Source organism: Triturus cristatus, chromosome 2_2 (assembly GCF_964204655.1).
Source record: "Triturus cristatus chromosome 2_2, aTriCri1.1, whole genome shotgun sequence".
NCBI lineage: Eukaryota > Metazoa > Chordata > Amphibia > Caudata > Salamandridae > Triturus > Triturus cristatus.
Window position 1 is genome coordinate 262,185,278 of NC_140582.1, and position 23,109 is coordinate 262,208,386.

A 23,109-nucleotide genomic window follows, 5' to 3' on the forward strand; every position below is an offset into this window, starting at 1 on the left:
CGACAGGAGACGAATGAGAGCAGGTCTATATAAGCTGAATTAACTGGGACAGCCCCACAGTCACGTTTCCTTAGGCCTGAGTAGTGACTAGATTCTTCTAAACAACATGCCAGAGGATAGAACTCGAACTGGGTTGTTGTCTGCTGATGGGGGACTGCCGGTTGCACTATGGAGATGCAATTATGGACATATTGAATTGTAGTTCTAACACTCGCCTTTACAGTCTCGAACGAGTGCCAGGTTGGACACATGCACCTTACAGTTTTAGGGGTGGGCGATAGGCACTTTGCAAGTTTGGGGTGGTGGGAGTTTCCGGAACCGCCATGCAGGGAGGCAGGGAGGGGATATTGTGGGGTTTTTTTTCAAGTGGGGGGGAACCTGTGCACTTGGTCTCTATGTTTCAAGAGATGGCCAAAAAGTGTTTGAGACTGTCACAGCACCGTGCCAGGTGGGGGGGAGGGGGAGGGGGGGGGGGGAAGGGTAGTTCAAGTCAGTACAGACACGTTTCAGACAAGATTGACAACGCGGTAGTTATCAGTGACACACTGTTTTGCATGCTTAGTGATCCCCTGATGCCAGTGCTTAATTTGTAAAATATGAAGTGCAGGTGCTGAAATGCTTGTCGGAGGCCACACCTACTTTTTGCTGGCTCCACCCACTTCCTCCACTGGCTCCGCCCACTTACTATATTAACTCCACCCAAATCTTCAACTGGCACTGCTAAAAGTCAGAAACGACTTAGTCCTAAGTGTATTAACATCATGCATTTTCATTGAGCACCACCAGAATTACTAAAGAAACAACAATGCTCTTCCTATGGAAATTCTGACCGACCTACCTATATATCTACAGTTCTACACAGTATTTACAAATATACATACAGATAAACAGTGCATTGTAATAATGTGAACAGAGATATGGGCCTTGTTTAGCAGAGCATCTCAATATTATGAAGAAAGATCATGTGCCTCCTTAGCGGAGCTCGTTAATAATGTGGGGGGAGGAGGGAGGAGCCAAGATGGCGACCGGAGCAGTCGCTTGAGCGCCCGGCTCCGTCGGCCCTTGGCCTCGGACTATCATCCTGATTCCTATCCTTGCCGATTTTCGAGGTGCAACGCGTGCGACGACGCGCTGACTGCGCCGCCGCTTTCCCGAAGTCTTAGCCCGCCCGGATGCCGGAGTTCTTGGTGCCTTTGTTCCCCGCACTGGACCCCTGCTCTACTGTGGCCTCGGCCGGCCCCCTGGAAGCGTCGCAGTCACCGGACCCGCTGGTGCAAATCTGAGCCCCGAGGTCCCGATCCCGCCTCACGCCACGGACGGTCGCCGGGGGAGCCGGGGGAGAGACGCCCGGACACCTCCTGCACCCTGCACCTGACGGGCTGGAGCTAGAGGGTAAGCCCCGGCGTGACGGGTCTCCTGCCCCGCTCTGTGGACCACGCTGTGGAAGGCTGCAGACCCCCTTCTACTATGGTCTAGTCGGCTGCAAGAGAGCCCGAGGGAGGGGAGGCGACTGTTGGCTTTCACCTGTTGCGGCGCAGACCTGTTGGGAATTGCCTCCTTGTCACGATCCCCCCCCTGGCCACGGTGCCGTTCAGCGGTAAAACATGGCGCTGATTGCCTGCTCGCTGCTGGGGGGTGATGCTCCGGTCTCGCCCGCTGCCCGCTTCGCCCTCCCTCTACCAGACTCCAGCTCCCCAGTGCCGTCCCGGATTGCTGCCGCTGTGGGGGCGCAGCTTCCGCTGACATACGGCTCCGTTCTGGCTGCCCTGCGGGACTTTCGTCTGCAATTGTGTGTCGGCTTGCAAACGCTGAGTGAGCGGTTCGACTCTACACTGTCTGCTGCGGATCGTGAGCGTCCCGTTTGTGATCAACAAGACGTGAGTCTGCCAGTGCTGTGGTCCTCCTGCGGGGAAGTAACGACTGGGTGTAGCGGTGCTCCACTGGTGTCGGCGTTTGGCTTTCCCGGCGCTCAGGATCAATCGCTCTCCTGCTCAATGGCGGATACTTTGTTTCCCCGGTCATTGCTGCCTGCTTTGTTGTTGCCTGCCTCACCGTGCCCGCAGGACCTTCCAGCTGAACTACACCTGACGACCTCGAGGAACCGTTCACGGTGGCCTACGGCTCCTTTTATGTGGAACTCATGTACTTTACAAGCCAGGTCTGGATTTTATATGGTGTGCAAGGGGACCTCAATAGATGATCGGCGGCCATTTTGTGACTCTACTTCTCCATCTTCTTCCAAGCGGCCATATTGTCTTTGTCTGTTCGGGATGCGGGGCATTCACGAGGGGGCGGGTTTAATCGTAAGCCCGCGATCGGGCCAGGGCTAGATTACTTTCTATCATCATAGTTTCACGGACGGGCTGGACTGGGACTGGAATTGTTTGCATATGTTGTGCGCACTCGTCGCGATCTGTCTGCCTTCATTTCCTTGTTGTTACATGCTATCTTCACACGACCGCCTTTGGGTGTAGTGGGGTTTCAGTGTGTGGAGGCTTGGTTGGCCGGTGGTGTCGGGCGCTCCGAGGATACGTGGGCTCCTCCCCGCCTCCTTTCTTCTTTCTTCTCTTAGTTTCTTTACTCTATTCCTACTTTCTCTCTCGTCTATATTTCGGGTTCATTGGGCGACAGGCACTATGCTGGGGGGGGGGCAGGCCATAGCCTCCGCATTGGTGTAGGGTGGGGGGGTAATTTACTGTTTCTTTTTAGTTCTATGGGCCTCTTTCTTTCATGTCTCTGCGCTATACTTGTTTCGATTCGGGGTCCGGGTGTGGGGTGGATTGAGTGGGGGCGGCTTGTAGGGGGTGCGTATTTACTACTGTGATGATCCTGGTATCTAACTGCATCGCCTTACTGTATGAGATTTTCTATGGCTGTTTTCATGATGCTGCTGCTCTCCAGTGTATGAAGCCGACTCGCGGACTCGAATCTCCTTGTTTCTATCCTTTATTGAATTCTTTCTCGATAAAATTTTTTTTTGAAAACCTTAAAATTAACCTTCACTTCTCCTTCCCCTGGTGTCAAGGATCCCTCCAGTGTATGAATCCTGAATCATTGCTAATCTTGACCTTGACGCACAGGGGATGTACTGTTTGTCTCTGTGCTCAACCGTATTGTGGCCGGCCTGATGGTTGTAGGCCCGTATTTGTTCTTTTACTATGCACAAATAAAGGTTTTTAAAAAAAAAAAAAAAAAAAAAAAAATAATGTGGGGGGAGCTGCACCCACAATTCAGCCGGGCACCTAATAAGTCCCAAACTTAAGACATCTTAGTGACACAGGCATGCTTTCTTCAGCACTACCATGGCAGTACTGTAACATGGTGCACAGCACAGAGTGGAGAATCTCTTGCCGCTCCATCAATGGCAATGACGATGCCATGCCCAATGGATACACAGTAAAATCAGCCTGCCCTTACGTAGAATCAACAGCATTCCATGGGTGCCATGCGCGGTGTATAACGTACGCTACTGCCGTAGTGCTATAGATAACATGGGATGGGAGTCTTGCAGTCCTTTCAGGATGGACCTGAACCACCTATGACCCTCATATCTTGTACCAACTTTCGCACTTTGCAGGCTATATAGACCCGAGCTATCAGTAACATCAGCAGTCTCTGCTTATTGCAAGCTGGGGTTCCAGCACGTTTTCAGTAAAAAGAAAACCCTGTGTACAATGTGCCTGTGTGTGGCCGGCGGCGGTGTCCGCCGCTCAGTGCATCTCATCATACATGCTACTACTACCACACAGTGACGTGACCTGCTGCGACCGTCACTCCACCACCACACTGCACATTATGCCTTCGTAAAGGGTAATCAAAACACACAATGTCCTCTCTTCAGTTACGAGTTTGAAGTTACTTCTTGTAACCTGTTTCGTCGCGCTACAGCGGCCGTGCGGTTCAATGGTTCAAGATTAGAACAGTTGGTTCTAAGTGAAAGTCTGAGTGCCAGCCAGCGCGACCCGGACTATGTTGCGGATGCATTGGAGTAGATGCTGCCAGTGAGTACTGGCATGCAACAGCCGACAGCACCAGGTGAGACAGGGCCTGGCAGGCCTAATCAGTTAATAAAGCTGCGCAGCAGCCTAAGGCAGTGCAGTGCACTGCAGCAGTCAGTGTGTGTCCCAGGCCTGCAGTTGTGAGCATGTTGAGTGAGAGAAAGTTTAGTTGTTGTAGGACAGTGATGTGCCGGGTGAAGAGCACTCCAAAGTTGTGATAATATTGGATGCCCGAAAATGCTTTTGCTGTAGAAGCTCTCCTGGTGAGAGAGCATTGGGTGTGAGAACAAAGCAACATGTACTGCTCTACCACCCAAATTGTTTTCACCACCACTGCGAGAGCATGCTGGCTGTGAGAGTGCAGGTTTGAATGAATACTAGTGAGTGTGCTGGGAGGTTCGACAGCTTGCCCCGTCCCCCCAACACACAGTCACACAATTACAACCAGCCTGCTTAGGCAGGGGGATGAAATTCAGTATTCACTGCGAAGAGCGCCTAATTTTTCCAGCCAAAATTTGGGTATGTCCAAAAATTGATGTGCGCAGAGGACACTAGGGTCTGAGGGGAACTTTAGCATCGCCAGCGGCTGTGCCTGCTACTACAACCACCTGGGAGCAGGGGTTGGAAAGCATCCTAGGACAGGCAGAAAGCAAACAAAGTCCTGGAAGGTCGCAGAAAGAGGGTGTATCAAACCATTGAGAGAAAGAGGGGATGAGAAGATGGGGAGGAGGAAGAGAGTGCGCGACGGATGATTGTGACAAAAGAAGAGAGAATTACATAAGATATATATATATATATAAATATATCGTCCTCCTAGTTCGGTGTGCTGCCTCTGAGCAGGGGACCCTGAATAAGTCATGCATCCTTTCGAAATATTTGCCCCAAGTTGGGGATCTATATCGAGATAGACTCCTCTACAAGCCTCTGTGCACTGAATGGGTCTAGTTTTCAGAAATGTGCAATAAAATCAAAAAGCTCCGGTTTCTTGTTGCCAGTTCTTTTGAAACCACGCCACTCCAGCCCTGTTTAATTTAATCACGGCCGCTGAAGCACGATGACTCGGTGGTGGGGTGCGGGTGTATGCTAGGGCGTGGCAATCATCATGCAGCAAATGCGCGTGCAATCTCAAAAAATCTGCCCACGCTACCACGCACAGCCCCATCCCCCACAGATTCATAGAACCAAATCCAGGCCGGCAACAACACAAAAGGGCCGCGGACGCCACGCCTTTAACATAAATGCATCCATGACTTCCGATGACCAGACCACCCAGACCCTCGGTCGCGCCACTCCCAAAAAAAAGCTTTGGTTTAGCATGGTGATGATGTCATGGCATATTATTGGCATCATCGATCATGACTACTACTTAGTTATACTGTCAGTGTCCATACTTAATTAATTTATTTTACCTGTACTCTTGAACTGCACTGCCACTGACTGACTGGTTCCATTAGGCGGGTCCCTGGAGGTGCTGCTGCCTGCTTGTAACTGTCTGTTGAACGGAAGACTGACTCGCGGTGGAGTGGGGTGCGCACATGTGGGTATGCTGGGGCGTGACAATTTGAAAAAAAATCTGCGCACGCTGCCTGCTGCCCCTGTGGCCACCCCCTGCAGAACCAAAATCCTGATTCAGAATCCAGCACAAATAAATGAATTAGTGTGTGTCCCATGGCGCCGGCCCGCCCACGCCCACAACACAGAACTCAGGGCAGCAGCCGCCATCAATACATTAAATCCAGTGATTTCATTTCATGAATCTTTTATTGGCATCGTCGAACATGACCACTGGCTACTACTTAAGTTATACTGTCCGTGCATAATTTATTTACCTGTACTTGGTAGCTTGGCCGCCGGACACAAACTGAAACTGCACTGTGACTGGTTCATGGTTCCGTTAGGCGGGCCCCTGGAGGTGCTGCTGCCTGCTAGTAACTGTCTGTTGAATGGATGACTGACTCGCGGTGGAGTGGGGTGAGCGAATGAGGGTATGCTGGGGCGTGGCAATTGGAAAGAAATCTGCCCAACAACCAAAATCAAGATTCCAGCACCCAATGATGAATTAGTGTGTCCCACGGCTCCGTCCTGCCCACCACCTGCAACACCAAACTAAGGGCCCGGGCAGCGGACGCAATCAATAAACATTTAAGTGTGATTTGATTTCAGGAATCTAAGTAACTGGCTCAACCGGCTCTATCTAACAGCCGCAAGGCCCGGCCGCAACACCACTACTAGTCCGGGACACGGACTCTCGCTCGGGACTGGAGAAGTGGAGTGTGACCCCCACGTGTAGCAGATGGGTGTGTAGAATGTAGACCCGGCCCTGATAAGAAAGTGCCGGTGCTAAGCACCGGCAAGCTCCGGCACAAATTAAGCCCTGCCTGATGCATATTGTGGCGGGTGGTATAGCGGGCACAGCTCATACCAGTGGCATTGGAGGGGGGCTCCCCTCGCGACCGAAGATATTCACCCAGGGAAAGGATGGAGACTGCAGTTAAGCAAAGGCTCAAATTGCTGTCTTGGAATGTGAACGGATTGTGAGACAAAATCATAGGAGAAGAGTAGTACTCCAATTTACAAGCGACATTACCCGGACGTGATAGTTTTGCAGGAAACGCACCTACTCGGAAATGCCTGTAAAGCAATGTCGAGGTAGGGGATTAAGCTGGTGGCACATTCCTCATTTGGGCTCGGATCTAGAGGAGTGGGAATAATGATGCGGAAGTCCTTCCCCATGACAATTGACCAAATTCGGACAGACAGCCTGGGCAGATTTGTAGGGACTTCAGGGACATGGGAGGGGCGTACTCTCAATTTGACCTCTGTCTATGTATCGCCAGGTCTCCACGCCTAAGTATTTAAAGACCTCAGAAGTCTCCTCTTGGAGTTGCCAGAGGGCAGATTGTTGATTGGAGGCGACTTTAACACCATTGTCTCGGATTCCCTAGACGTTGGCCCCAGAAGGTCCTGCCTCCCTCCCGACGGCAGATTCATAGTTTCTTGGGAGCATTGGGCCTAGTAGATGCTTGGCAAAAGCTTCATCCAGTGGAACAGCAATGCAATTGTTATTCTGGCGCACACCGTAGTATGTCCAGGATCGACTGTATACTAACTCCGGAACACCAGGTAGATAGTATTAAAGAAGTACACCACTTGGCCAGGGGTATATCAGACCATTCTCCCACCCTGTGACGACTGGAGGTGGGGGAGCCCACAGTGGGCAGAAGCTCTCCGATTAATCCATGGTACCTTAAGGTCCCCCAGATTAGGGACAAAATCATGCATGAATCGGAATTCTACTTCCAAGAAAATGAGGGGGTCGGTAGTATCGGCTGTAACACTGTGGGAGGCCTACAAGGTAGTGATCCTAGGTGTAGCATTGGCTCAGATTGCGGGGTCAAGAAAGGAGAAACGAGTGGCCATGATCCGCTTCGAAGGTGAGATATTACAGTTGGAGGGGCAGGTTCGGGCATACGACTCGGATGAGGTGCAGCAGGCTCTGCGTATTATAATTAAGGAGTATACTAATTTAGCCACTGAAGCAGCCAAGACACAACACAGAGCCACTCTTAGCAAAATTTACAATGTCAGCGACAAGGCCAGCAAATTACTGGACTGGAGGGACCAAGCTAACCGCGTTGTTGCGGAGATAGAGACGGAATCAGGGAACCGACTCACTGCTCCGCAGGAAATTGTGGATGCCTTTGGGGAATACTATCAAGGGGTTTATATGTCTCAATCTCTGCACACAGAGGAAGAGGCAGCCTCCTTCCTGATAGATATCTCACTCCCGGTACTCACCGATGAGGAACGCTCCAAGCTAGATCAGGAGATAACCAGCACGGAGGTAGGAAAAGCCATCCATGACTTAAGCGGAGGTAAGGCAACAGGCCCCAATGGTTTACCCACTGAATTGTTTAAACTCACATCGAGCAAGACTGATCCCTATCTCACTAAAATGTTTCATGAGAGTAAGGTGGCGGCATTGCTTCCCGCATACCATAGGCTGGCTACGATCGTGGTTATCCACGAGTATGGCAAGCCGAAAGATAGATGCTCCTCTTATAGGCCGATTTCCCTGCTCAACGGGGAGGCCAAGGTATTGGCGAAAGTCCTGGCCTCTCGTTTACTTAGGGTCATTACCAAATTGGTCCACCAGGACCAGCCGGGATTCATCCCGACCAGAAATACCTCCTCTAACCTGCTCAGACTTCATGGTGTATTAAGCCGGGCCATGTAGATTAGCGGAGACACGGTGGTGGTCTCTCTTGATGCTGCCATGGCATTCGATACTATTGAGTGGCCCTATCTGTTTGCAGTACTCAGCAGACTTGGACTGGGCGAGGGATATATTGGTTGAGTTAGGCTCCTCTACCAGCAGCCGCTGGCCCAAGCAGTTGTCAATAACAGAAAATCTTGCACTTTCACAGTCAGCAGAGGCACCAGGCAGGGCTGGCCACTGTCCCCGCTGCTCTTCCATCTGACCCTTGAGCTACTGGCGATGTGGGTTCGGAGAGATCTCGTTATCAGAGGCCTCAAGTGGACACAGGGATGGGAGGATCGCATTTCGTTATACGCTGACGATATTTTGCTCTACTTAAGTGTCACCAGTGGTCTTCCTAAACAGAATCTTGCACATATTCTTAGTGTTTGGCAGATTCGCCGGCTACAAAATAAATTGGGTCAAGTCAGTGCTCTATGTCCTTCATGGAACGGCGCCCTCGCTTCTCTGGGGATTCCAGATTATGGAAGCGACAAATAGCTTTAACTATTTGGGTGTCTATGGACCCGGCCCATTTCTCGTTGCGCAATCTGCTGCCTCCCCTGCAACGGTTCAAGAGCGACATCCAGCATTGGCAATCGCTCCCTCTGTTCCTTCTGGGGCACGCAGCCCTATTCAAAATGATGTCCCTCCCTAGGTTCTTGTAAGCTTTGCAAAATGCTCCGCACCAGGTTGAGTCAGCATACTTTAGGGAAATCAACAGTACGGTTCCCGGCCTACTCTGGGAGGGCAAGCCACCTCGGGTCACCACTCACAAACTCACACTTGGGTGGTTTGATGAGGGTATCGGCCTGCCTGACAACAAAAAATATTATTGGGCGTCCCACCTTACAGCTATCAACCAGTGCACATATAAACCGCAGGGAGACCCCGCATTCCAGATGGACAGGTGGCTTCTACTGAGGGGTAGTTTCGAAGGGGCACTATATTCACGCTCTGTAAAACCAAAACTGACGGGGCCCACCGAGCATGCAGTGCAGGTCTGCAGGGCGGCCACGAAGAGCCTGGGATGGGAGGACAAGCTTACACAGGCCAAACCACTGTGGTACACCGTACAACTGGGCAAGTTGATTCACACAAAGGGCTTTGAACGGTGGGACCGGATAGGTATCTCAAGGGTGGGAGACTTGTGGAAGGCAGGAGATATGGTTCCCTTTGCCCAGCTACAAGTGGAGCACGAATTGACGGACACTGAGTATTTTTGATACATGCAAATTAGACACGCTTTGTTAGCCGTTCTGCCCAGGGGGGAACCGGTTCCTGCATCCTCCCCGCTTGGGGATAGGGTCTTAGATGGAGATCTGCAGGAAAAAGCCATATCACTTATTTATAAAAAATTAACTAATAACAAGGCGAACCCGTTGCTTCGGCTTCGGGAAAACTTGGACTACCATGTGACAGGGCTTGATGACGAAGAATGGACCGCGGCGGTGGCCTCTCCTAGAGAAGTGGCCATTTCCTCCAGACTTCGATTGGTGCAATTGAAGGTACTGCACAGGTCCGTCCTACCCGGCCCGTTTCTGGGACGAATGGGATCAAGGGAGATTGCCCAAGGAACTGTGGGCAAGAGGGCACCTTCATTCACATGCTATGGGAATGTATGACTATCCAACGTTACTGGTCGGCGGTTGTGGGCCGCATTGAGGAGGTATTGGAACAAGAGATTGACTGCAATATCAAGCTATGTGTGTTAAATGTCTGGGGTCCAACCTACTTGAGTTCCAAGGAGCAAATATGGGTGACTCTGGGACTAATGGTAGCTAAGCGAAATATAGTGCGCAAGTGGAAAGCGAGTGCCCCTCCGCGTTTAGCTGGAGTAAGGATATGAACTGGTGTATGATTACAGAAAAGACCATATATGAAGCCAGGGGGTGCCCCACCAAATTGATTTGGAGCTGGGAGAAATGGAATAATTTTAGGGGAGGGATGTGTGAACCCCCACAAGTAAGAGCTGAAATCAAAGCACTGAGGCCTAGATACAGGGAACTGGGATTATTAAACTGCCAGATAAAGTGCTTATGTTGCAGGAAAAAAAAAATGTTGAGGTCTGTTTCTGCAGTCTGTCACTAACTGCAGCTATGTGTATTTATTGTTGAAATAGCATCACTAATCATCGTTGTTGTTTATTAAATCCTTCATCAGCTCCAGGCCCAGATTTACAGTGGAAAAAACATTTGTGTAGCATAGGCGCCAAGAGCTCTACACCCAGTAAGGATAGGGATAGTTAGTGTTAGAAATGGGTTTTCTGCTTGCTAGGGTATGCAACTCAGCCAGGCAGAATCGACCACTCTAGTCAGGATAAGGGAATTACACGTCTAAATAACCGCTCCTCACTCCCTTGGTAGCTTGGCAAGAGCAGTCAGGCTTATCTCAGAGGCAGTGTGTAAAGCATTTGCACACAACAAACAGTGATACAGTGAAAACACTACAAGAGGACACCACACCAGTTTTAGAAAAATATCCAATATTTACCAGGGTAAAATAAGACAAAACGGTAAACATCCAACATTCAGTTAAAAAGAAAACAAATATTACAAGAATAGGCTTTATATACAGTCCTTGAAGTCGATAGCTCCGTCCGGGGCTATCACGGCGTCGTCAACAAACAAATCCAACAGTTCCAGCCTGTCGCGGCATCGCGGGTCAGCTACGGTGACAGGGAAACCCATAAACCAGTACCTCTGGAGATGCAGGGCGTTGGACCTTGTGGTGAGATCCGAAGGAGCAGCATCGGCTAGAGTCGATTCCAGATGTTGATGAAAGAGTTGTTGTACCCTTGAAGTCACACGCGTTGCAGGTCAAACTCCGTAAGTTTGATGTCAGGAGCGTTATCATCGGCAGGCGTCAGGAGTGTGTGTGAAGTGAAGCGGTGCGACATGCGGTGCCCTCAGATCGCGGTGCAGGCTGCGGCTCAGTGACGGTTGTCCAGGGGTGTCTGTGACAGCAGGGCTGCAGTGCGCAGCGGGCGGTGCTCATTGCGGTGCTGAACGGTCACAGAGCAGGCTGTGGTGTCGTCATTGCTGAAGCACTGTCGTCGGTAGACCCAAGGCTGCGAGCAATGCAGTGTGCGGAGCCCACAGGTCGAGGTGCAAGCAGCGACATCGGTTGACGATCTGGAGTCGATGGCACTGGCGTCAGTGGCCAAGGCTCCGAGGTGGGACAGGACGGTGCATTGAGTAACCTACGAGCTGTGGCCACAAACCACGGTGCATGCAGCGGCATCGTGAAGCGTTGGCGGCGGTGAGACCAGGGCTGCAGTGCAAAGTGGGATGGTGCTCCGTGCTTTCCACGAGTGGTGTCCGCAGGTCACGTACAGCAGCGGCGTCAGTGTTGCAGCGGCGGCGGGGATACCAGGGTGGTGGTGTGAAGCAAGGCGATGCGGAGTGTGGTGCCCACAGGTCAAAGTGCAAGCAGCAGCTCATTGGCGGCGGCGGACAGCGTCATCGGTGAGACCAGGGTTGCAGTGCGAAGGCGGTGGTGCCCTCTGTGGTGCCTTCAGGTCATGGAGCCGGCAACGTCGTTGTTGGCGGCTACGGGTTACCTTTTTGTCCTCTGTGGAAGCTGAAACATCCAGTTCCAGAAGCCAGTACCCAGAAGATGTTTAAGTCTTCGATTTCCCTGAGACTTCCAACAGGAGGCAAGCTCTCCATCAAACCCTTGGAGATACTTAGGATGCAAAAAGCACAATACAATACAATCTAAAGTTCTGGGGTCTGGGCTCCCCTTTTTATACCACATTTGTCATTGTTTTTGTGGCAAAAGTCTCTCAGCTCAGTCCAAACCAGTTCTGTCCTCTCTGGCCCCGCTTCCTGGCAGGAGGTGGAGGCAACATTGTACAAGGGAGACAGGGCCTATTCAGGTGCAAGGGAAATCTCCTCCCACTACTCTAATGCCCAGCTCTGAGTCAGCCCATCTCTGAGTCACCTCAACCTCCCCAGGGGCTGTCTGCATTGAATGCACATCCGCAGCCCCTGTCACTCCAAAACCAAACAGTCAATACACAAACCAGCAGAGGCGCATAGGATGGCTAAGCAAAAAAAATCCACTTTCTAAAAGTGGTGTTTTCAAACACACAATATAAAAATCATCTTTACTAAAAGATGCATTTTTAAAGCCTTGGTGCAGGCATACTAAACTCCACTTCCCTCTCTTGTCCCAGTAGGAAGTTAAACTTGTAAGATGTTACACAGTAGCTCCCAATCTATACTATGGTAAAGATAGCCTTTTAACAGTGAAATACGAAATACACTGTATTTTACTATCAGGACATGTCACAAAAACCAGTATATGTCCTACCTTTCACATACACTGCACGCCGCCCATGGGGGTATATTGGGCCTACCTTAGGGGTGACTGACATATAATAAAAGGGAAGGTTAGGGACTGGCAAGTGGGTGCACTTGCCAGGTCGACATGACAGTAAAAGCTGTACGCAGATACTGTAGTGACAGGTCCAAGAACCTTTGAAAGAATGCTTGTGTGGGTGGCACATTCAGTGCTGCAGACCCACTAGCAGCATTTGATGTACAAGTCCTGGACACACACAGTGCACTGTACTAGGGACTTAGTAGTAAATCAAATAAGCCAATCATGAAAACGACAATCCATAAACACAATTTACATGGAGAGCATATGCACTTTAGCATTGAATAGCAGTGGTAAAGTGCCCAGAGTCCTAAAACCAAAGAAAGCAGGGTCAAAAACAGGAGGCCAAAAAGCAAAAAAGTCTGGGGATAAACCCGCTGATCTGGCATCTGATTTGATGAGATTCATGTTCATCACACATTACAAAAAATGGCCCCTTACATATATTACCTTTTTAATGTAAACAACTGCTTTCTTGACCTCGCTATAAAGTGTTTTTCAAAGTGCACACTTAAGGCAGTGAAACGTCACTCATAAATACACTGAAAACCTGTAAATGTCACACATAAGCGCAGCGAAAACCTGGCAGATATGGTCCCCTTCCCCTTACTGTATGCTGTAGTGGACGGAAGCAAAATGTGAATTACACCAACAGCCCAATGGATGAAGAAAGTTGGTAGAGAGTCCCTCTAAATAAGCATATTGTATGATATATATTTTTTAAACAAAAGGTCTTGCCGTCAGACCTAAACATGCACTGGATATGCAATCAGTCTTGTATTTGTTTGAGTTAGAGCTATTGACATTGTAAATGGCAATGTCTTTTTCCTATGTGTTATGGAGAGTATGTAAGTGATGTGTAGTGGAATTATGTGGATTGGATTGGATTAGTTAGTTGTGTAACTGTGGTGTGGAATTGCATGGTGTGGAATTATGTGGCATGGTGTGCTATGGTATTATGCGGATAGTAATTATGTGGTTTTGGGTTTACTGGAATTATGTTGAGTGGAATTGTGTGTTATGGAGTGGAATTATGTGGAATGGTATTTTGTGTTGTGGCGTGGTATGCAGTGGAGTTTCACTATGTGGTGTGCTGTTGAATTTTGTGGCATGATGTGGAATTGTGTGGTGTGTATTGGATGTATGTGGTGTGTTGTGTAATTGTGTTGTTGAGTTGTAATATGTGGCTTGGTGTTGAATTATGTGGTGTGGGTTGGAAATGTGTGGCGGTGAATTGAGTGGCATGGAACTTTGTGGAGGGCTTTGCCTTCTTGGTGAAGAAAAAAGTCAAATAGATAGGACCTATGGTCCAGATCTGTGTGTTTGGGTGTTTGAGAAAAAAATAAGAAAGAGAGCTAGAGCTATTGGCGTTATAAATGTAAATGTCTCTTACCTGTGTGTTAAGGTTTGGAGTGGGTGTATGTGGTGTGTAGAGGAATTATGTGTGTTGGACTGGAATGGACAGTTGTGGAACTGTGTGATGTGGAGTGGAATTATGTGTTGTGAATTGGATATATGAGGTGTGTAGTGGAATTGTGTGGTGGAGTGAAATGATGTGGTTTGGTGTTGAATTATGTGGTATGGAATGTATTTGTGTGGAGTTGAATAGTGTGGCACAGAAAAGTGTGGTGTTGAGTGAAATTATGTTGAGTGGGATTATGTGACACAGTGTGGAGTGTATGCATGTAGTTTTGAGTAGTATGTTTTCACAGAGAAATTTTGCCACATGATATCCATATGCAATGGCAATGTCACTATTGGATTAGTGGAGGATGGTCGTCATCCGCACAGGTACACATATTCAGCTAGTAAGCTCTAAATTAGGTTTTGCATCCATTATAAAAGATATGGCTACTGTGCCCAGTACATTCCCCGAGCTGCCATCCCTGGATAGGTCCAACGAGTCAGAAAGAAATATGTTCTACTCCATCACGCCAGAAGAAATTGCCAAGTTCTGTGGAGATACAGGATCTGGATTTAATGCCAAAATCCTGTGAATCTCTGCATAGCATCATGTCTCGCACATTTTTTTGCTGATTTCATACTTTTGTAGAACGTTGTCCAGGGGAGTCCTGCACCCAGGAACAGCAAACGGAAACCGTCCGTATGTTTTTTTACAAATAGGTTTGGCTTTAATTTGCAAACATACACAAATATCAGTTGTGCATGCTGTGTGCGCACATTAGCACTCTAAAGCCAGATCTTTCATCTTCCCCATTGTTCGTTTGTCCAGTTGTCATTATTACTTTTTAGCAAAGGCATTGTTTTCTGGATGTAGTTAAAACCTAAACTAGCATAGCTAAGGCATTGGTGGCCATCCAAGCATTCTACAACTTCTATGAAATGGACAGTGAAGTAGAAAGGTGGTATCACATCTGAGGATCGCAAGGTTTGATATGTAGTTGTTCTGCCTGGTAACAGCTGCTGCTCACGGGTTGTGTGAAAAATACTAACTAAAAACCCACCCTTTACCTAGATTTAGCCATTGTATAAACAATACACAATAAACTAGTGTGCTATCTGCACGGTTCTCATTAAGTGTGGCCTGGCACTGTGTAGTGTGTAGCCTCCACTCTTTATTTTCATGATATTTTGGGGTTTAAACCACAACACAACTTAATATCAGGGATGCCAAACAGGCATGGTCACACAAGCTCACTATATTATTCCCCTACTGCAGGGTTCTAGAAACAACCTCCCCAGCACCATATTATGAGACAAGTCCCCATCAATATCAATGATTTTTTAAATAAAAAAATAAGACGTACCATGCCTTCCCTTCGGATCATTATCGCCTCAGACAGATGTTGCTAAGCATCCGTATTTAAGTTAGACAAGGAGCAACAGTTCTATATGAAACGAATATGAATATCCAAGTGTTTGCCACATTTTCACCTCGTGGTGTGGAACAAAGGAGGTTATCTTTTAGATATCTGTATGTGTTTTTCTCCATTTTATGTTGCACTTATTTTTATTGTAAGATGCTAGGTACATGTGAAGCGTTTCATTCACTTTTTACTGCGGCGCACGCCCGGAAGCCATGAGCAGTAGGGATAGGTAGATATGGACAGAGAAACAAGCTGGCCAGAACTATGAAAACCGGGATTGCGGCTGGGGTATCACAGAAGCGCAGTACAGACTATCTCCCATACAGGAAATAAAGTTAAAATATACATGCAACAAAAATGACAATTTAGTTGGAGTTTACATTAAATGATTAAATAATGCAATGCATTGGAGGCAAAAGTTTACTTTAGACCAACAATTCCTTTTAATATTTACAAAATTTGTTTTCAACAGCAATACAGTGTTCCTGAAGCGATAGGGGGTGGAGAAAGGTGATGGTGGCGGTGAGTGGGGGGGGGTAATGTAGAAGCAACACGAGGGACAGTGTGGGGAATAACGTGAAAGCAACATGAGGTAGGGTGGGTGTAGGCAGCCGGGGAGAGATTTACATTATTGAGGCTAAAAGAGTAGGGAGGCCGGGACTATTATCTATGTGGCCATCGTTCACTCCACAGACCACACATTTTGGCCAAGGCAATACAAAATGTGTGCGAGTACTCATGCAATCGTTTCTTTTAAGAGCATGTCAGAAATTGCACTCGTTTGGATTTTGTGCTTACGTTTACCTTATTCTTTTTAGTGGGTGGACGAAAACAACACAAAACACAGAAAATGTAGAAACTAATTATGAAAAAAGCACAATTGCAAATACAGTTTGCACTGGCTTAAGATATCCCTTTTTTATACAACAAATCCTGGAGTAACGTGGCAATAAAGTTTCATACAAAAAAGTCTTTGGGCCCCGTTTTTGTACTAATATCTAGACGAGGCGCGGTGATGTAGCTTGTAGTGAACGCGCACCAGCCTATAGGTGTATCTCTGTGTTTCACATGAGTCTCTCCTTGTTATGTCATTAGAGGAAATCAGACAGACTCTCCACTTAGAAGTTTTGAAACTGGAGCATAACTCGAAGTGTGGAAGAATATAATCACATATATTTTTTTCTATACAAGAATGCTTAAAGTATAATGCTTTCATCCAAAGTAGTTGTTTTCTTTTGGGATTTCTGTCCTGTTGTACTTGTCAATATTCTAGCCTGAGGAAGTTGTACCATACAAAAAAGATGCATCTCCCACCTTTTTCAACTAATGTGTATAATCATTGTTTTATCACCACTGTGAATAGGGTGCAATTCCATTTTTAGGTTGAGACTGGGCATCGGATGCGCTGCTCTGTGAGGCATGCTGTATCCAGGTATAGACTTGTAGCTCCACCCATCTTTTCAATTGGCTCCTGTTACTGTCCTTTCTAATTATTATTTTTTATTAATTGTTTGTCAACTTGGCAAACAATTTTTTTTTTGTAAAAGCGTCCCATGCCCTTCTTTCCCTTCAATGGCTTTCTCAGATGCAGGTCGTCTAAAGAAAGGGGCGAGGCTGTTAAAGTGAAAGCGCGGCATGGGGAGCTTTCACAAGCAGGCATTTGGAATGCAGTAGGTCTTGCATTTGCGAGAGTTTAAGCTATTGGCATTGTAAATGACAATGCCTTTTATTTAGGTTTTAAAAACCAAAACATATATAAAAAACATTTTCATTTACAATGCCAATAGCTCAAACTCACGTAAATTTGAGACCTATTGCATTGCAAATACTTGTTATCAACAGCGTTCAATATGCTACACAGTTTGCACTGTTCCATATACATGTTAGAGGAGATATCTGCATTTTTTCTAAACTAGGGAACGCATAGATCTTTCATTACTAAAGGCACAATCTAATTGCCAAATCATAAAACTATAACATCATATACATGCTCACTGGCAAATCTGTCCTGTTAGCTAATATCACTTACACCCAAAGGCTGGGAAGCCCATCTTTAACGGGGAATCAAAACTACATGTCCCAGAATGCAGAGTAACGTGGCTGCAAAAAAAAGCTGTATCTTCTCATGTCGCACACAAGCTATGTGGTTAAGTGGAAGATGTGCTTTCACAAAAGGCCAAAGTCAATTGATTTTTCACTATATAAAGTATCACACATAAGCACACCGAGGACATAGAAATGTCACACATGGGCAGATTGAAAAGTTAGCAGCTATGTCTAACCACTGATGCGTGGTACTTGGCAGGGCTGCACTTGACAAGTTGCTTCTGTATTTATGGTGCTATGAGGTTCTTCAGAGTCTTATTTTAAAATTGTATTACACGCAATATCTGGCGCACTCCAGGTGTCAAACATTGGGGCCGGGCTATAGAATTTCCCACATAAGTGCACTGAACCCAGGGAAATGTCACACTGAGGCAATTTGAAAACTTAGCAGCTATTATGAACAATACGAGCTATATAAATATTGTAATAAGACAGTCGTCTACAGAGCTCGACCTGACAATCTTTTTCTCCTAGGTGGGCGCCATTGCCTACCACTGTACATTGGTCCCATTTCTGTTTCTATGATTTTTTGGTTCGACTGGCACGTTGCGACGTGCTCACGTCAAGAAGTAATTTACACAAGGCGCCCTCTTTTGTGGTCCTCAGAGGTCATGGGAACAATGCGCAAAAGTTATTTAAATACTATACATGGTCACATGCAAAACGCGTGCTTAAAACGGCGCATCCCGTCCTGTCATGAGACAAATTTGGTGTTAGAAGGTCGTGCTCAGCGTCCGGTATCTCGGTTGATTGGAAGGCAGTTTTACCTGTGCTTTCGCGGCTCTTCTCAGCGCACTCCGCAGGGCCAGCATGGCGCGATCAGCTTTTGAGAGTCGAGTCCAACAGCAGCACCCGGTTTGGCTCCCAGTTGGTGCTGCAGCCCTTTTCTCATGCGTCTGGACGAGCGCGTGCGCGTCTGTGTTGTAGCTGCACCCTGTCCTTTTATTTCCGCCCACCCTTGCTTGTTTGTTTTTCTTAAAATAGCGCAATTGCTTTCATTACAAACTCCAATTCCTCCCGTGTTACTTGCGCTTTGTTCTATAACAATTTAGTAATCGACGAATGGATTGGTTATACTTGCGGTTTTCTGGGCATTTCAGAGTCAACGAATGGCAGAGCGAGAAATAAATGGAACTGTAGCAAATATTTAGTTTTCATGCTGATACATTGTTAGTTCTGAGTATTAGCTAAATAAACGTTGACTTCGTTCGGATCTAGTGTCTTTTTTTCCCAACAACTTTAAATGCATGTGCACAAAATGCATTTGAACAGAAACTTGCGACTTTCCAAAGCGTGCACCTGACAGGTCTGTCTGTGTGAGACTTATGTCGCTGCGGGTTGTATGTGCATAACTCCAATATGTTAGTCGATTGTGCACCCAATTACCTGTGTGTATTTTGGTGTTTATCTGTGTGGACGGCTGCATCTGCCTTTTTGCTTTATCTGAACGAGGCAGTTTGTTTTATGTACATGTACTATTTAAAATACATTGGCTGTGCTTGTTAACGTTTGCATTTACTTGCAAAAAGCTCTTTTTAGGTCTCGGCTAGCGAAGGCTGCGCTTGCGAAGTCTCGCTCGGGAGATTTAATGATTTCAGAAGTGGGGCTTGAACCCACCCCTCTTCTCCATTGGCTGGCCTCTTAAATGCTGGCCAGCCATTGGAGAAGAGCTTTGTCTCTCCAAACAAGCCCTGTCTTTTTCCGATTCGGGGGCATGTTTTTTCACTTCTTTCGCGTTTTTAAGCTCCGCCCCTTTCCGCCCCTTTTACACGTGGTGGGCGTGTGTTTTTTTTTTTTTTTGTTTTTTTTAGCGTCGGAAGATTCGTCCATTTTGTGCGCGGTCGGAGTGGGATGTGGGGTCGCCTCTTCCTTGCTGCTGGATCGGCGTTTCAAGTCCAGTGAGTAAAAGCGTTAAGGTAACAATGTTGTTCCTGCTTGCATTTCACATGGTTCACGGGCGGCAGAGAAGTAACAGGACTCTGTCTTTTCCTTCTTACTAGAAGAAAAATACAGTGTCCGCTTCTACTCTGCCGCTTCAGCTTTCCCCTCCTCCTCACCCCTCAAGGAAATGATCCGAGACATCAGTAATCTGGACTCTGCGTGAGTTCGCTGAAACTGGGCTTCGCCGGGTCCATGTTCTCGAGCAGTATCACATTCACCAGTGAAAATTTACTGATACACATATATATATATATATATATATATATATATATATATATATATATATATATATATATATTGAATTTTTTTAATGGTTTCAGCACAAACAAGGAAACGGTATCGACAGGTACCAAACTTCTGGCCACAATCTATCACCTCACAGTAAAGGGTCATGTTTCAGAGTAGTAGGAATTAAACATCACAAAGCTGAGAAGTCCAGCATACCCAGTACAAGCCCATAATAATCCCATCCTTCTCCGCACCAGCTCATGCCTCCGACGTGTCCGCAGACATTTCGGCCTCTGGTGTGGAGGGGGAATGTTCCCCCTCAGTGCGCATCAACCGATCCAGTAATCCCACCCAGACCTCCGTGTTCTCTTGCGCCCTCTCCTCACGTCCATCTCCTCAAACGAATCTCCTCTGCCGCTGCCCGCTCAACCACATCCACCACCTGTCGGTCCGAAAAGTTACTGATCTGTATTGTGCTTTCAGGGCATTTCTTCTTTGGCTGAAGGGATTTGCAGACCCATAGTGTGCTATGAAAACCTTCAGTGCAAACCCAGCCATCCTAGCATCCAATCATCGTTCAACATCAGAAAAGTATTCTTCGCAGAAGGTAGTTGTTATAACGAAGAATGAGCCATCAGACACGAGGTGAGAAGAACTCTGTTTATTCCAGTCATCCGCTCTCCTGAACAATAGAACCTTAGGTTATCAACATTATACTATCACCTCTCCAGTCGGCCATACCAACATAGGCTTGAAGAGAGGGGTGATGGACCGTACCATTATGACTATGATTACGAGATTACAACACATCTCCTTATATAGGGAGCAAAAAGACATTTTACATTTGAGGAGAATCACAATTCTAAGAACACAGTTCCTTAAGGTTGAGATGAGGCCGCTACTCTGTCCTTACTCCAAGTCTGACCATTATCTAGGCGAACCACATTCTTTCCATACTTTACCACCCGTTGATGTGCATGGTACTTGCTTAAACCCGGTTGCACATGTGTGGGCTTTTTAACCACCACTGTGGTACCGACCTTGAACTCCTGTGTTTTGACCCCACGACTTTGGTCATACCAACCTGTGTATTTCCGTTGATGTTGAGACCTCAACTCTCTACTCACCCCAAGATCTTGGGCCACTTTGTTTCCACCCCTCAACCAGTGTGGGTTCATTTTGGTACATGGTTCCCTTCCTCTTTAACTAACAAAGGGAGACACTCCCGTGATGAGATTGGGCGTGGTGTGGTATGCCCAAATGCACTCTCTCAACGAATCTTCAACATTGAACCCACTGGAGATGGCCAATTGAATGTGTTCTTTAATCAATCTATTTGTCCTTTCCACCAGCCCATTAGCTCTTGGACAATAGAGTGCAGTTTTTTCATGTTTTATGTTTAAATCTCCCAAAAATGTATTCATGGCCTCATGTTCTTCGTGAGGCTCCTACCCAAGTGTCCCTCATGGGCCAGCTCAATTATCTTGTCCCTCAAATTACTGGGGGGAACTGCTCTGCCCCCTCGATGTATCACATCTGACATCAATGACAGTTCGTACCTCACTTCCCAATAGTCTTTTACCACTTCCGGAACTTGTGAACGGTTCTCAGGCCATCCATTGAGGATAAACTGTCTGAGGATGCCCATCTCCTTGTCTTCCTTCACACCTGCGTCCCATTCTTCCTTCGTCAATGACGAGAGATGCAAGGATAAAATGGGAGCATCTAACTGCTCCTCTCTGGAATACTCTGAGAGTGGTGACCTGGACATATAATCAGCGATTACATTCTCTGGACTTGGCCGGTACTCCACTTTGAAACAGTAGTTTTGTAGGCCCAGAACCCATTTGGAAATGCGTGGAGAATTATTCTGTACACTTTTTGTCTAGAACATAAAAGTCAAAGGCTTGTGGTCGGTGTGTATGACAAATTGTATCCCCCACAAGAAAAACTTAAAATGGTTCACAGCCCAGAAGCACGCTAACGCCTCCCTCTCAATGACCGAATAGTTATTTTCCGCCGAGTTGAGGGACCGTGACGCAAACGCTATAATTGTATCTTGACCCTGGTCTTTTTGGGAAATCATCGCACCCAAACCCTTGTTGGATGCATCCGTGGTCAAGAAGGTTTTCTTGCGTGGGTCGAATGATCCTAGCGCAGGTGACTCTATGATGCGCTCCTTTATTGACTTTACAGCCCTGCTGTCTCTCTCCTCCCACACAAATTCTTTGTCTTTTTTTAACAGTTCACGCAAGTCATCACACAGGTCTGCAAAATTCTTTACATACTTAGACATGTACTCGACTAGTCCCAGAAATGATTTCAGCTCCTCTTTGTTTGTAGGGTTCTGAGCCTCCCTTACGGCTTGAATCAAACTGTATTTAGGCTTGAATCCATCTTTCGATATTGTGTGACCCAAGTAATCAACAGAGGTCACTTTGATTTTGCATTTGTCGAGTTTCACCGTTAATCCTGCCCTGGACAACCTGTGGCACACTGTGTTTAGAATAGCATCATGCTCTTCTTCCGTCGCCCCGTACATCAGTATATCGTCCTGGAAACAGAGGGTGTTTTTGATGCCTTCCAACACTTGTTGCATAACTTTTTGGAAAATAGAGGCCGCAGATGCGAGCCCAAACGGCATCCTCACAAACATGTAGGCCCCAAACGGCGAGGAAAACGCCGTAAGTGGTCTTGAATCCGGGTGTAACTCGACCTGGTGGTAGGCCATGGACAAATCAATGACTGAGAAAAAAACATCCTTTACCCATAGTGCTCAACATTTCGTTTATATTTGGCAGGGGAAACCTCTCTACCCAGATGTTATCGTTGAGGCTGCGTAAGTCCACACAAACGCGGATACCCTTGCCATTGGCTTTAGAAGCTAGGACCATAGGGGTCAACCATTCAGACGCATCTATGGGTTGAATGACGCCCAAATCGCACAATTTATCCAGTTCATTTTTTAGAACTTCCCTCAGACGCAACGGCACAGGGCGCGCTCTCTGAACCACAGGTTTGGCACCTTTCTTCACTTTAATCTTATGTTGAAAATCTTTTAGTTTTCCTAACCTCTCAGTAAACAGGTCAGGAAAAGCGTCTTGTAGGGGATTGTTGTTGGTGGGAATGTCTACCAAGAAGACTTGGTCCTTGTCATTTGGGTCTAAGATAATGCCCAGTACCTTCTGGTGTTGCCATCCCAGAAGGTTGGCACCCCTTTCAACCACATACACTTTGCCAACCATGGATCTGCCCTTAAATTCAATGTGGCTACTCAACATCCCCACCAGGGGAATGGGGTCTCTGGTGTACCCCTCAGGAGATATGTCGGGAGAGCGAAGCAAACTCTTACTGCACCCCAGAA

General features: G+C 47.2%; 1 protein-coding gene across 1 annotated transcript in view; it reads right to left on the reverse strand.

Moving 5' to 3' along the window:
• LOC146862120 (protein NipSnap homolog 3A-like) overlaps nucleotides 1-18,642 on the reverse strand; it is a 183,102-nt gene extending 164,460 nt beyond the window's left edge. The window contains exon 1 of the mRNA XM_085641311.1: nucleotides 18,344-18,642. Coding sequence (XP_085497437.1) covers nucleotides 18,344-18,388 — 45 coding nt within the window. The 5' untranslated portion in view covers nucleotides 18,389-18,642. The remainder of the gene's footprint in view (nucleotides 1-18,343) is intronic.
• Between the last annotated feature and the right edge of the window lie 4,467 nt (nucleotides 18,643-23,109).